This window comes from Cebus imitator, unplaced genomic scaffold (genome assembly GCF_001604975.1).
Source record: "Cebus imitator isolate Cc_AM_T3 unplaced genomic scaffold, Cebus_imitator-1.0 Scaffold117, whole genome shotgun sequence".
Taxonomy (NCBI): domain Eukaryota; kingdom Metazoa; phylum Chordata; class Mammalia; order Primates; family Cebidae; genus Cebus; species Cebus imitator.
This window is the reverse complement of record NW_016107432.1, coordinates 6576433-6591128: the sequence shown is the minus strand read 5'-3', so window position 1 is coordinate 6591128 and position 14696 is coordinate 6576433. Positions and strand designations below refer to the sequence as shown.

Below are 14696 nucleotides of genomic sequence, written 5' to 3'. Positions count from 1 at the left end.
GTGCTGGGCTCTGCGCATACGAAAACAAACACCACGGGCAAGATGCCTACTCTTGTGAGACACAGGTCTTCAGTGAGGAGGCTGAGATGAATGAGGACACAAACATACAAACAAGATAATCTCAGCTACCGATCAGAGCTGTGAATAAAGAAACAAAACAGAGCAGCGGTAACACCACTGGGAAGGTTGGCTGCTCCACACTGGCATCCAGAAGATGTCTCTGGGCAGGTGACATTGCAGCTGGGCCTTTAACAAGACGGCACCAGCCCCGTGGAGGTCTGGGGAGGGAGTTCCTCAAAGAAATCAGCAGATGCAAAGGCCCCAAGGCTGAGTCAGCTGAGACTTCTAGGACTTTTATCAAAAGAATTTGGAGGACGGGGGCTATTTTGTTAAGTAAACAAAGTAAACAAGACCCTTTCTTTCCCTAATTTGTCCTCTTTCCCCACCAGCTCCAAATGCTATTAATCCTAGATAATTCCCACTTAATTTAAACACCTCTTCTTCTGAGAAGCCTTCGGGTTCTACTAGTTCATGGTAGAACTAGTATAAAAACTGGTCTGTGGTAAAATAATAATGATAAAAAAGGTCGATAAATGCTGTGTGTGTGTGTGTGTGTGTGCGTGCATCAGACACTATGCAGGTGCCAACTGTGTTTCCTTTCTTCCAAGACTGAGATATACTGTTACTGCTTTTCAAAATAATTTTACTGTTAATACTCTTTTGTGAAATATGATGTAGATGACAGATATGTCACAAATGTAGCAGAAATCAAAAGCTGTCCGTGCTTTGCAAATCCCGAATACTTTGGTCTGTGAAATCCCGGACGCTGGGGGCACCTGTGAACTAGGCTCTGAAGCGCTATTGGGGGCACCTGTGAACTAGGCTCTGAAGCGCTATTACCTTCCCCTCCTTCACTCCTAGATGGCTCTAGGTTTCCCATACCCTTTCCATTCTCTTCCCTGTTTTCAGAGTTTGAATTCCAAGAGCACAGGGAGTGTCCGTTCCTGGCACTGAGCCAGGCCCACAACAAGCACTGAGAAGATACTGACCGAACCAAAGCATTGTGATTTATGGCGAGATACACTCACCTGAGAGAATGCTGAAAATAAAATCAGGAGCAAACTGGTGAAGGGAGACAGCAGTGTAAAGGAAACGAGCCTGGGTTCACTTTGTGTCTCCTGCAAGGGGTGGTGTAGCCGGGTCAGAAGGCACTGCCCACTCTGTAGCAGCCAGACTTGGGTGAAAACACTTTCTCTGAGCCTCAGCTTCCTTACCAGTTAAATGGGGATGGCAAAGCTTTGACCCACGCTTCTTGTAAAGAACAAAAGACATGTTTGCAGAAAAACACTCTGCAGATAGCATGTAAGTGACACTTCTTCACTCTGTCCTTCCAGCCCCTCCTGCATGGAGCAACCAGCCAACTCAGCAGATGACCTCTTTCCAGTTTCAGCGTCTGCTTCTCCCACAAGCCTGTGAGCTGGTGCAGGAAATTCTCCTACAGGTTCTGAACAGAAAAGTATAGTGCCTGGCACCTAATGGGTGCTCCATAAATGCACAAATGACCCCAGGTAAGTCACTCCTCCTACCGGACCTGTTTCCTCTAAGTAATCTCCCTTCTTTTTCCAGATCCATGAAACTTATTTGCTTTTTTAGAACAGGCCTAGGAGTCACATTTAGGGAAGGTGGGTGGGTGTGAAGAGACTTTGATTAAAAGGTTAAGCACATTTTTGGTTTCCACTTTCGAATCTTCCAGAATTTATTTTTGCCTACTTAATTAAAAAAAGAGCCATGTCACATTTCTTTAGATTGTCTTCTGGGTTCCTTAACAACAACAACAAAACATTAAAGTCTTTATTTTAAACCGCCTACTCCAGCCATCCCAGGACGCGGCGAGGAGGGGGCGCGGACAGGTGGCGCGCGTGCCCGGGAAGGCGGGGGTGCACCGCGCCGCGGGCGGGGCCGTGCACGCCGAGCCCCACTTCCCCAGCCCCGCTTCCCCAGCGCGGGCCGGGGGCCGGGCGCGGCGGCGGAGGTCGGGGGCTTCTGCCGAGGGCAGTCCCACGTGCCCCTCCGCGGGAGGCATCTCTTCTCCGATGTCCAGCACACGGGTGGGCTCCCGCTTCCTGCCTGCCCTCTCACCTCACAGCGCCTTGCGCCGCCCCCGCCTGGCTGCACTGCGCGCCCCGGGCCCTAGACCCCCTGCCCCGCCGGCCCCAGCACCGGCCTCTCCCCCGGCGCCGTCAGCCTGTGGCCCTTCTCCCGCGCGCGCCCGCGGCCCAGCCGGAGGGAGGGGCAGGGGCGGGGCCCGGCCGGCGCTGATGTAATCCCGGCACCCGGGCGGAAGGATATGGAGCGCGCCCCTGGTTGGCGGGGCGCTGAGGCCAGTTGCCGGGTAACGGAGCGGAGCGGCTCCCGGCGCGCCGCCTCCCGCCCTCCGCCGAGTGGCGCTGGGGCCGCCGCCGCCGCTTTACGTAAGGCGCAGGCCAGGGCCGCCCGGCGCTCCGCAGCCGCCCGCAGCCCCCCGGAGCAGAGGAGAGGCGCCCCCGCCGGCCGCCGCGCCGCCCGGCAGCCTCGGCAGGTACCGCGGGCAGGCGGCGGGGAGGGAGGGCGCGGAGTGGCCCCTCTGCCGGGTGGGCGCGGGCCTGGGCAGGCCGGCCGCTGGCCGCCGTGGGGCTCCGGGGCCAGCCTCAGGGAGGCCGGGCCGCCGCTGGGGGCTCCGGGGCCAGACCGAGGGAGGCCGGGCCGCCGCCGGGGGCTCTGGGGCCAGACAGAGGGTGGCCGGGCCGACGCCGATGGCTTCGGGGCCAGACCGAGGGAGGCCGGGCCGCCACCAGGGGCTCCGGGGCCAGACCGAGGGAGACCGGACCGTCGCCGGGGACTCCGGGGCCAGACGAGGAAGCCCGGGCCGCCTCAGACCCTGGTGGTGCCCGGGCGTGCTGGTGAGCTGTGGGCCCTGGGACCCCCGCCCAGACCCCAGGTCGCCGGCACCCCGGCTTGCCGCTCGTGCGCCCGGGTGGGCAGCGGACGATGAGTCCGCACAATGGGTTGCCGTCAGCAGCCTCCTGCTTGGGGCAGGTGTCGCCGCGCCGGGGAGGCTCTTTTGGGGGAGGTGAGGCGGGGGTGCTTAGACGTGAGGCTGGGGCGCGGAGCCCCGAAAGCGGGTGCGGGAGGAAGGCTTCGACCGGCGGGAGGCGCCCGACGTCCCCGGCAGCGGGGTCAGGCCGGCAGGCTGGGCCGCTCTCTCGCGTCCCCTCCGTTCTCCTCCCCTCCAGCATTGTCCTTTTGGGGCCCGGGGAAGGGAAAACCGCGGGGCGGGGGAGGAGGGCCGCAGGCGGGCGGGGCCGGGAGGCCGGCTGAGTGACGGGCGCGCCGGCCTATGGCGCGGCGCGCGGCGCGAGGGGCGGGCCTGGAGGGCGGGGCCGGTGTGGCGCAAGGTTTGGCGAAGGTTACAGCTGGAGCTAGGAGTGACAGGCCCACAGTCACCCTCGCGCCGCCGGGCAGACCCCGGCGCAAAGGGCGCCCCGAGATGCTGCGGAGCCTCTTCCTGCTCCTTTCCAAGAATACGCGTCTCCAGCAGGCATTTCTAAAGCTCCCTGCTTCTTCCCGCTGGAGAAACCAGTGTGTGTCTTGTTAGAAATGCTTCGTGTTGCCCTAGAATTTAGTTTGCGTCTTGTGCGCAGATTGCAGGACCTGCCGAGCTCTTGGTACAGACCCCTAAATCATGCAGAACTGTTTTGATTTCTTTTTTGCCACCTTTCTGTTTTTGTCCTCTATAGACAAGTTATAAAGACTTAATCCAGTTAAAAACATAGGAAGATTCACTGGAGAGGAGGCATGCGATTCTTGGAAAAATTTATATAAATGTAGTTCTTGCTGATAACTACCTGAGTTGGATACTTTGACTTATTGCCCAAGTTCCTAAGAAGGGGTTTTACATTTCTGGGTCTTGTTTTTAAAAAACAATTTTAGAAAGCTTGTGAGGGGGTAGGGACGAGCAGTTTTGATAATATACGATGCTGTGGGTAAGACTGAACGGGAATCCCCAAGATAGATCCTTCCTGTGCAAAATAAGACCCATTCCAGAACACTTTGACCATATCGTGGACTTCGAATTTAAAGGGGGAGGGGGCGGGGGAGTGGAATCTATCATTCTGCATTTTCAAGGTCATGTATTCTTCCATCAGTTATTTTGGATTGAACCATTCTGAAATAGGTCTCAGAGTCTCTCTGTCTTTTCCTTATGACAGAACCTATTTCTGAGATTGTGCCTTTGCATACCTGTAGAAGCTACTTTCAATTAATACATCTTATAACTCAGATCCAATTGTACTTGCTAAATAATGAATTTTTAATAATTCAAAAAGTAGTTTACTGCTTCCATTTTGGGTATAATGGTTTTTATGTAAGCCCGTTACATGAGTGAAATGCCAGTTTTAAACATTGAAGGGAGGGGAGAATATTCTTACTTAGTTCCATAGGAAGTAGAATTCAAAGTGCAGGTGCTTTTTTGTTTGCTGTGGAGAAAAAGTATAGGTCTTTGAAAGTATATACTTTGAAAAAGTATATGTTAACATGACGTTAACATAAGTCAAATTCAACTATTTTAAGGATAATTAGCTTGTTACACAAGTTGCAAACATTTAAGAAAATAGATGAATTTTTAACACCGCCAGTGGTAATACAGGGTAATGTAGCTAGCTCACTCTGTGCTTTGTTGTATGGTAGCAGTCTTCAAAAGAAATTAATTGTTCTTTATTTTTCATTGTGTAGATAATGACTGAGCCTGGGCTTTGTCCTTGTTTTCATAGCATTTGACTTGACAGTTAATGGCTTGTTAGCTGGTTTCCTCATCTGTAAAATGGGAAGAATGATGACACCTGCTTCACAGTGTTTGGGATGATCACGAGAGGGAAGACGTGCAATAATTTCATCAACACTGAAACCCTTTTAAAATACTGGACTAGTGTAATTGTTAAAACCTCAGATTGCTTGCTTGGCTTAAAGGTTTTAGCTTTGTCTTCAGGCTCTTCCCCACCCCTTTTTCTCCATACTTTGCCTGGCTGCCAGAGTTCTCTTTCCTGAACACAGACCTTACCAGCCTCTGGCTCAGCAAGCTTCTAAGGCTGCCTGTGGTTTGGAGCTTAGAATTCAGAGATACCAGCATCACAATTCAGGCCCCTTGCAGTCTGGTCCCCAGTCATCCCTGTACTTTATCTTGTCGTCTTTGTCCCCTTTCCACACTGTCCAGCTAAACAAGACTGCTCTTGATTCTGTGAACATCCCAAGCTATTTCAGACCTTTTTTGCTTATATTCTTTTCTCTGATTGGTATGTCCTGTCTGAGTCCCATTCCCTCCAGTTCTTAAAAGTTCATGTCAAATATTCTGTTCCCTTTGGAGTACTTTGGAAGTCTTTTTAAAATGAATATTCCTTTCTGCAATCATAGTTCTCTATTTTTCCCTCATCATTATATCATATTGTATTATAAATTGTTCATAGTAAACTCTGTGGTGTCTATGTCATCATTTTGTCCCAACACCTTGCTCAGGCGTTTAAACATAAAGTGCTTAAATGTTGGTTAAATAAAGTCAAAGTCTGTAATCCACCTTCTAGAATATGTTAATGTTATAAAGTATATTTGTTTATTTTTTTCTGACCCTGGCTTTAAGTCTCCAAATGATTTTTTTTTTTCTTTTTTAAAGGCAGGGTCTTGCTCTGTCACCCAGGCTAGAGTGCAGTGGTGCTATCACAGCTACCTCCCAGGCTCAAGTGATCCTCCCACCTCAGCCTCCTGAGTAGCTGGAACCACAGGCATGCACCACCACGCCCAGCTACTTAAAAGAATTTGTTTTCTTTGTTTTGTTTTGTTTTGTAGAAACAGGGGTCTCCCTATGTTGCCCAGGCTAATCTTGAACTCCTGGGCTCAAGCAATCCTCCCACCTCAGCCTCCCAAAGTGCTGGGTTTATAAGTGTGAGCCACCACACAAGACCCAGATGAAGTATTTTTAATAAACATCAGTGCCAACCACAACATTAGAAATGCAGTTTTACTATGTTGAATATAGTTACTATTAAGAATATTTCTTTACAGTTATTTTTGGCCTTTCACATAATCACATAGTAAGTGGTATTTTATACAAAGTAAAAATTGTCACCTTCCAATCTGTATCTAAACTTTTAGGGTCTAATGAAATAGATGCAGCACCTGCATTGCTGACTAAATCATTGACCTGTTTTTTGCGTAGAGGGAACCAGAGCACAAGTATAAAAATATTTCTTATATTTGAAGTATAATTTAATTCCCAAGAGTTTACATGCTTTTTCTTTAAGCGTTTTCTTTTTTGGAGATTTATTATATGCATCAAAAGCAATTGTTTTTGAGGGGGCTTCTTAAAAGAATGATAGAACTGGATTTGAAAGATTCAGGTTTGCTTCTTGTCCATGGACAAGTTTGTTAAATCCCTCTTGGAAGTCAGTCCGTATTTGTGAACTGAGAACAATTACCTGGACTCTTTTTGCTTTGTAGTACATATAAAGTGGCTATACTTTGTATACTGCACATCCCTGCCCACATATAAGGTAATAAGATATTTTGCTTTATAGCATTTTTGTCCTGCTCACTACCCAGCCTGGAAACCCTTAGAGACTTCCTTTGTTGACCAGATTTTTACCTCTATGAGTCTTTTCCATCAGTCTTTTCCTCTTTTCTTTCATGTTTCCTCTGCCCCTCCCCTCTTGGAAGCTGTTACTCCTTACGAAGATAGTTGCTGTAGTCCTCCAACTGGCCTCTCTTTTCTGGTCTCTCATCCTTCTCTGTCCTGTTGTCAGGATTATCTAATATGCAAATCAAATCCTATCATACCCCCTCTCTCAAGTATACATCAGGGGTTCTCAACTGTCATATCCCTGTTCCATCACACCTGAGGGATATGACAGTTTTGTTGGTAAGATCATGGGCTTTCTCCTCTGAAGATTTTTACCTTAGAAGTGCTACCACCCTCCTCTCCTGGTTGAGAGTTAGTGTTACAGAGTTAGGAAATCACTCTAAGATCTTTGCTATCTGGCCTACTTCTTACTTTTAGCTTGATCTTTTACTGGATCTCTTCTTTTTTGTTTTTGTTTCTGTTTTTTTGAGGCAGGGTCTTGCTCTGTCATTCAGGCGGGAGTGCAGTGGTATCATCTTAGCTCACTGGAACTTCCACCTCCCTTCCGCCTCCTGCCTTGGCCTCCTAAGTAGCTAGGACTACAGGCATGTACCACCATGCCTGGCTAATGTTTGTATTTTTTGTAGAGATGGAGTTTTGCTATGTTGTCTAGACTGGCCTCAAACTCCTGGGCTTAAGCAATCTGTCCAACTTGGCCTCCCAAAGTGCGGAGATTACAGGCATGAGCCACCTCGCCCAGCCTGCGTCTCTTCTTGTCACCTTATATTTCAACACAAGACCTCTGGCCACTTCCATTATTGGCAGACTACTATGAAATATCCTTTCTGCCTTTTTCTCCCTTTCAGAATCTTGGAGACTTGTCTTAAATGCTGCTACTTCTACTTCTGTAACCTGCTTTTCAGAATTAACTGCATTGTTTTTCTCCCGCACAGTGCTAGCCTGATGTCTCCACTCATCTGTTTTTTCCTTATGACCTTTTAGTTTATATCCATGGAGGACTTTCCTGGATTATAAGCTCCTTAAGAGAGATGGAGGAAAATCTTAATCATTGCTAATTTCCTCTAGTGTGCGATATACTCTTTTACAAATAGTACTTGTTTGTTAAATGTTTGACTGAATTAGCTCAGAATATGTAGTCTCTGAGTTCAGGAGAAGGGGGATAGAGTTGGAATAACTTTGTATGAGAATGTTGTATATCCACGTGACTCAGAACAGGGCCCAGCATATAGTAAGTGGTCAGTAAGTGGCAGCTTTTTAACCTATTAAGTTGAACAGGTGGAGAGAACACTAGTGGTTGGCTAACTTGGTTGATTGTATATGCTAGTTTATTTTGACAGTGTCCACATATTTATTTTTGGTGTGTATGTAAAGAAAAAAGTCATCTCATTTTCTTTCTTTTTTTTTTTTTTTTTGACAGAGTCTTGCTCTGTTGCCCAACCTGGAGTGCAGTGGCGTGATCTCAGCTCACTGCAGCCTCCATGAGTTCAAGCGATTCTCCTGCCTCCGCCTCCCCAGTAGCTGGGATGCAGACATGCACCACCATGCCCGGCTAATTTTTGTATTTTTTAGTAGAGTCGGGGTTTCACCATGTTGGCCAGGCTGGTCTTGAACTCCTCACCTCATGACCTGCCCGCCTTGGCCTCCCAAAGTGCTGGGATTATAGGTGTGAGCCTCCGTGCCCAGCCACTCGTCTCATTTTCACTTGTACCTACGTGCTTTCATTAGTTTTGCGAGTAAGTTGGAGAGAGCTTTTGCATAAACAGATTCATGACGGGGTCCTAAATTGTTCTGAAGACAGGCAAAGCTGTCTGTAGATGAGCAGGTTTTTTGCATATGGTTTAAGAAAGTCTGGAAAATTGGCCAGGCACACTGGCTTACGCCTGTAATTCCAGCACTTTGGGAAGCGGAGGTGGGAGGATCGCTTGAGCCCAGGAGTTTGAGGTGTGCCTGGGCAAATGGTGAATCCTGTTTCTACAAAAAAATTTTAAACATTAGCCAAGTGTGGTGACACATGTCTGTAGTCCCAGCTACTCAGGAGGCTGAGGCAGGAGAATCTCTTGACCCTAGGAGATCGAGGCTGCAATGAGCCATTCTTGCACCACTGTGCTCTAGCCTGGGTGATTGAGTGAGACCCTGCCTCCAAAAAAAAAAAAAAAAAAAAAAAAAAAAAAAAAAAAAATATATATATATATATATATAAATATATGTGTATATATATATATATAAATATATATATATATAACATATGAGTGGAATAGAAATGGTCAAATTTTACACTATACGGTATGTTATTTATTTTCAGGAAAATGAATGTTTTCACTTTAATCTTACATCTTGCTACTAGTATACATTAAGCAGTAGAAACCCCATGCTTGGTATTTGGAATGACTGTTAAAATTCTGTTTCTGACATCTTTCCCAAGTGCTCCCCTGTTTCTAGGCTTTCTCCATATCTCTCCGTCTCTTCCGCAGTGTTGCCTCTGGTTGAATAGGGAGAAGATAAGGAAAACCAGTTATAATTATTTCAAAATTGTTTGCCCAGCTTGGAGATTTTTTTCAAGCCCTTTCTTTTTTTTACTTAAAATTTTTTTGTAATCAAAAATGGTTTTTTGTTTTTTTTTTTTAAGGCAGTCTTGCTCTGTGGCCCAGGCTGGAGTCTAGTGGCACAATCTTGGCTCACTGCAACCTCTGCTTCCTGGGTTCAAGTGATTCTCATGCCTCAGTCTCCTGAATACCTGGGACTGTAGACGTGCATCACCATGACCAAATACTTTTTTACTCTTTTGTATTTTTAATAGAGAAAGGGTTTCGTCATGTCACCCAGGCTGGTCTAGAACTCCTGAGCTCAGGCAGTCCCACCTTTACCTCCCAAAGTGTCAGGATTACAGGTGTGAGCCACTGTGCCTGGCCTGTTTTTATATACTTTAAAGTTTAAATTAAATTTGTTAAAGTATATTTTGTATGATTTGCCAAAACAAAACATTGTTTGGAATATAGTAGCTGTTGTAAAGCCTTTTTTTTTTTTTTTTTTTTCCACATGAAAGTTTTTAGTTTATTAAGCTTCTCGTGAAAAATCCACAACGGCCATAGATAACATCATTGCAGCACCTTTACTCCTTCGGCTGTGATCCAATCTCCAGCTCACTTTTTGCCAGCGCCAACATTGGCCTTTGCAGTCCCCCTGACTTTCTTCATTCTGTTCTTGCGTTCCTTTCGTTGCTTTCTTGAGGTCTTTTTCTTCTCATACAGGCCATGTCTTGCAAGTCTATGTTTGGGTTCATTTTTCTTTGCATAATCCAGGGAATCATAAATCATGCCAAAGCCAGTTGTCTTGCCACCACCAAAATGAGTTCTGAATCCAAATACAAAGATGACATCCGGTGTGGTCTTGTACATTTTGGCTAGTTTTTCCCGAATTTCTGTCTTAGGCACTGTTGCCTTCCCGGGGTGAAGGACATCAATGACCATTTGTTTCCTCTGAAGCAGTCGGTTGGTCATGAACTTTCTAGTGTGGATAGTTACTGTGTCGTTCATGATGGCGGCCTATCCTTACACAGCCGGGGAGGAAAAGAGCTTTTTTGTTTTTTGTTTTTTTTTTTGGAGACGAGGTCTCATTCTGTTGCCCAGCCTGGAGTGTAGTGGCACAGTTATTGCTCACTGTCGCCTTGGCCTTCCAGGCTCAATTGATCTTCCCATCTCAGCCTCCCAAGTACTGGGACTAGAGTGTTGTGCCACCACGCCCAGCTAATTTTTAAATTTTTTGTAGAGATGCGATTTTACCACACTACCCAGGCTGTTCTGGAACTCCTAGGTTCAAGTGATGCTCCTGCCTCTGCCTCCCCAAAATGCTGGGATTACAGGCATAAACAACTATGCCTGGAGTCAAGCTGATTTTTTTTTTATTATACTTTAAGTTCTGGGGTACATGTGCAGAACTTGCAGGTTTGTTGCATAGATATACATGTGCCGTGATGGTTTGCTGCATCTGTCATCACCCTGTCATCTATGTTAGGTATTTCTCTTAATGCTATCCCTCCCCTAGCCCCCCACCCCACCCGACAGGCCACAGTGTGTGATATTCCCCTTTCTGTGTCCATGTGTTCTCATCGTTCAACACCCAGTTATGAGTGAGAATATGTGGTGTTGCCATTTTCTGTTCTTGTGTCAGTTTGCCGAAAATGACGGTCTCCAGCTTCATCCACATGCCTGCAAAGGACAGTAACTCATCCTTTTTTATGGCTGCATAGTATTCCATGGTGTATATGTGCCACATTTCTTGAAGTCTCTTTCTTCATCTCCTTTCCCACCCTGTACTCATCTTCCCTTGAAGACCACAGATAAATTTCTTAGATATCATAGGAAAAAATGATACCTATACATTAAAAAAAAAATGGAATCATGGTGTAAAGAGTGTTTCTATGTCATTATTTAAACAAACACTGAACTTTGTATCTTGGAATGCTTTCTGTATCAGACATACAGATTGATATGGTCTGGCTCTATGCCCACCCAATTCTCATTTTGAATTCTTACATGTTGTGGGAGGGACCTGGTGGGAGGTAACTGAATCACTGGGGCAGGTCTGTCCTGTGCCGTTCTTGTGGTAGTGCTTAAGTCTCACGAGGTTTGATGGTTTTATGAAGGGGCGTTTCCCTGCATAAGCTCTCCTCTTTTGACTGCCACCATCCATGTAAGCTGTGACTTTGCTCCTCCTTGCCGTCTGCCATGATTGTGAGGCCTCACCAGCCTTGTGGAACTGTAAGTCAGTTAAACCCCTTTCTTTTCTAAATTACCCAGTCTTGGATATGTCTTTATCAGCAATGTGAAAATGAACTAGTACACAGTTCTACTTTAGGTACACATTTGCTTTACCATGTTCTTTTTTAAATGTGCCTCCTGTGAAGGTGCCAGATTTTACTTAACTAGTTGATAGGAAGAGTTTCCAGGTTTTTGTTATGTGTAACACAGTGCTACAGTAAACATTTTTGTACATATGTCTTAGTGAACTTTCATGAGTAACCGCCTTATTCTCTGCAGCCTTAAAAAAAAGAATGACTTTCGAACTACTCTGAATAATGATTTATCACGTTAAAAATTTTCTTGGTTGCTATATTAGCTTTAATACTTTCATTAAGGCTGGATGTTTTGTATTCTGATGTAGTCCTGTGATATAATTTCATACAATTAAGGAAGCACAGATTTTTAATATTGCACATAGAATATTAGGCTCATAAAGTTTATAAAGGCAAAGGTTTGGCTTTATAAGCCTGTAACTGTATAGTCCCACAGGGCCCTTGCGTGGTTCAATCATCTGCTGTTGTAGTCTTGATATTCTTAATTATTTTTGAACTCAGAACCCACATTATCATTCTGCACTGGGTGTCACAAATTATGTAGCCAGTCCTATAAAGACTTTATAAAAATTCATAGTAAGAACCCCTCATCTCCTCACCTCCTAACCCCATTCCCTGTGAGTGACTGCCATCAATAGTTTATCCACTTGGGGACTTTTTAGAATGTGTTATATAAACAACATTGCATATTATGGTTGAGCCGTTAAAAAAAAAAAACACACTTTATTTGAAATCCACACAGAGTCAATGTGTATTTTCTTGAAAAACTTCATAATGGATCAGGACTGCTACAGATGTTAAGAAAATAGAGGCTCTAAAAAACTTAGCCTTAAGAAGCTGGTACTGAACTGTAGTTTTAGAATTTGTATTGGTTTTTTTGATTTTGAAAAGTATGCTTAACTTGAAGCTTTAGTGAAACAACCTAAGTTTCAGTGTTAAGATAGCTATCTGTGAGATTTCACCTTCTAAAATGAGGTAAAACCTTAAAGCTCATCATAGGTGGTCAGGAATGAAAATAAAGTTTATTCATCCATCAGGTTCAATTGAATAAGGGATTCGCTAGGATTATTTGGTGCTTTCTTTACTTAAAAAGTGGTCAGAATTCTTGGTGACGTAAAAGGGCTAAGGATTCTTAGAAGTAGCTACAGAAAATGGGTAAGGGGAGAGTGAGCTAACACTGGTTAACAGTTCTAATCTGTTTGGGCACTGTGTTCGGAACCTTAGGTAAACCATTTCATTAAAGCCTCATAACAACTCTGAGAAAGATGGGTTGATTGTCCTTTACAAATGAAGCTACAACTCAGAGACCCCCAAAAACTTGCCTGTGGTCACAGGTGATACATGGCAAGGCAGGAGCCCAGACTTCCATCCTTACAACCTAAAGGTCATGTTCTTTCCACTGCCCTACTCTACCTAGAGATTTATTCATTCTTAAAATGTTTGTTGACTGCCTCCAGTGGGCTAGGTACAGATGCCGAGAAGGATCAGACATGCAGGAAGTTCATTGGGGGAATAAGGGTAAAGAGAGAGGAGGCAGGAGTAGTGTATAGGAAAAGCCTTTTGACTTCCGCTCGGTCTGATTCCTGTGAAAGGGGAGAGGAGAAGAAGGGTAGGTAGGAACAGCCTTAGATCACTGTACAGTTCTGAGAAAGTCTTGACCAAGCTGATAGGGAATTCCCATGCTGAAGCTGTGCATCCTGCATCGGCAGAAAGACCTGAGTCTGTTATCCCTTTCCAATTAAACCATTAGTTGGGGGCAGCCTGATGGAAGCATGGCTTGGTGTCAGTGCTGTTGTGGCTCTGAACATGCAGCAACTTGAGGCTCTCAGCTTGACTTCCTGTAGCAGCGTCTCTTGAAAGGTGATCTGAGCAGGGCACCCTCACAGTGGCTGCACACTGTCCTGTCCTGGTGGGGGTGGGTAGAAAGACCAATAATATAAATAAGCAAGTAGATGTATATGTGAAGTGAAAACTAGTGCTAAGGGGAAAAACAGAGTGGAAGATGGAGCATTGCATTGTATGTGGTGGACAGGGAAAGGCTCTGTTGACACTTGAGCAGAGACCTGAAGAGTAAGAGAGAAAGACGGGAAGATAGCTGAGGAGCAAGGCATTTCAAGGGGTAGGGGAGAGCAAGTGAAAGACTCTGGTTCTGCATCCATGATGAAGGTAGACCTAGGAGGGTTTGCTGATGGACTGGATGTGGGATGTGAGAGCAGGAGCCATAGTGGCGTGGAGTTGCCCTTGACTGACACAGGGAAGGTCATGGCAAGGATAATCGTGGTGAGAATTCAGGGTTGTGTTTTTTTGCTTTAGACATGTTTTAAATTTGAGTTGCCAGTTAGAAACCTCATTGTCTAGTAGCTTGGTAGCATTAGAATTCCGGAATTAAGGAGGAAGAAGCAGGGTAAAGGGAAGAAAGTGTGGAGCAGTCTCTGCATAGGTGGTATTTATAGTCATGGGACTAGAAGAGGGTAAGCCACGATTTTGCTGTTAAATAAGGCAGCCACAAGCCACATGTGGCTTTTGAACTTTGCATGTGGCTAATCTGAATTGAAATGTGCTGTGTCAAATACATGCCAGATGTCAAAGACTTAATGTGAAAAATTAAAATGTAAAATATATCATTAATCTTTTACCTTCATTATATTTGGAGTGATATTATTTTGGGTATATTGGGTTAAATCAAACTATTATTAAAGTTAATTTCACCTGTTTCTTTTTTAATATGGCTACTAGAAAAGTTATTTATTTTTGAGCTACGGTATCACTCTGTCACCTAAGTTGGAGTGCAGTGGTTCATTCACAGCTTATTGCAGCCTTGATCTCCCAGGCTTAAATAGTCCTCCCACTTCAGCCCCCTGAGTAGCTGGGACTATAGGTGTGCTGCTGCATCCAGCTGATTTACTTTTTTTTGTAGAGACTGGGTCTCACTATGTTGCCCAGGCTGAGCTCAAACTCCTGGTCTCATGCAGTCCACCTGCCTTGGCCTCCCCGAGTGCTGGGATTACAGGAATGAGCCACTGCACTTGGCCTAGAAAAATTTTGTTTGTTTGTTTGTTTGTTTTTGAGACAGAGTTTCACTCATGTTACCCAGGCTGGAGTGCAATGGCGTGATCTCGGCTCACCGCAACCTCTGCCTCCTGGGTTCAGGCAATTCTCCTGCCTCAGCCTCCTGAGTAG

General features: G+C 45.6%; 2 protein-coding genes across 7 annotated transcripts in view; one reads left to right on the top strand and one right to left on the bottom strand.

Moving 5' to 3' along the window:
* The first annotated feature begins 2384 nt into the window (after positions 1-2384).
* The window catches only part of KIAA0232 (KIAA0232 ortholog), an 88718-nt gene continuing 76406 nt past the window's right edge, over positions 2385-14696 (top strand). For all 6 annotated transcript variants that reach the window (XM_037742212.1, XM_017539106.2, XM_017539105.2 and 3 more), the window contains exon 1: positions 2385-2578. The gene's annotated coding sequence lies outside the window, so the exon portion shown is untranslated. The remainder of the gene's footprint in view (positions 2579-14696) is intronic.
* Positions 9704-10197, bottom strand: LOC108311615 (40S ribosomal protein S24-like). Its single transcript, XM_037742214.1, has one exon. The coding sequence runs from the start codon at positions 10195-10197 to the stop codon at positions 9805-9807; it is 393 nt and encodes a 130-aa protein (XP_037598142.1). The 3' UTR covers positions 9704-9804.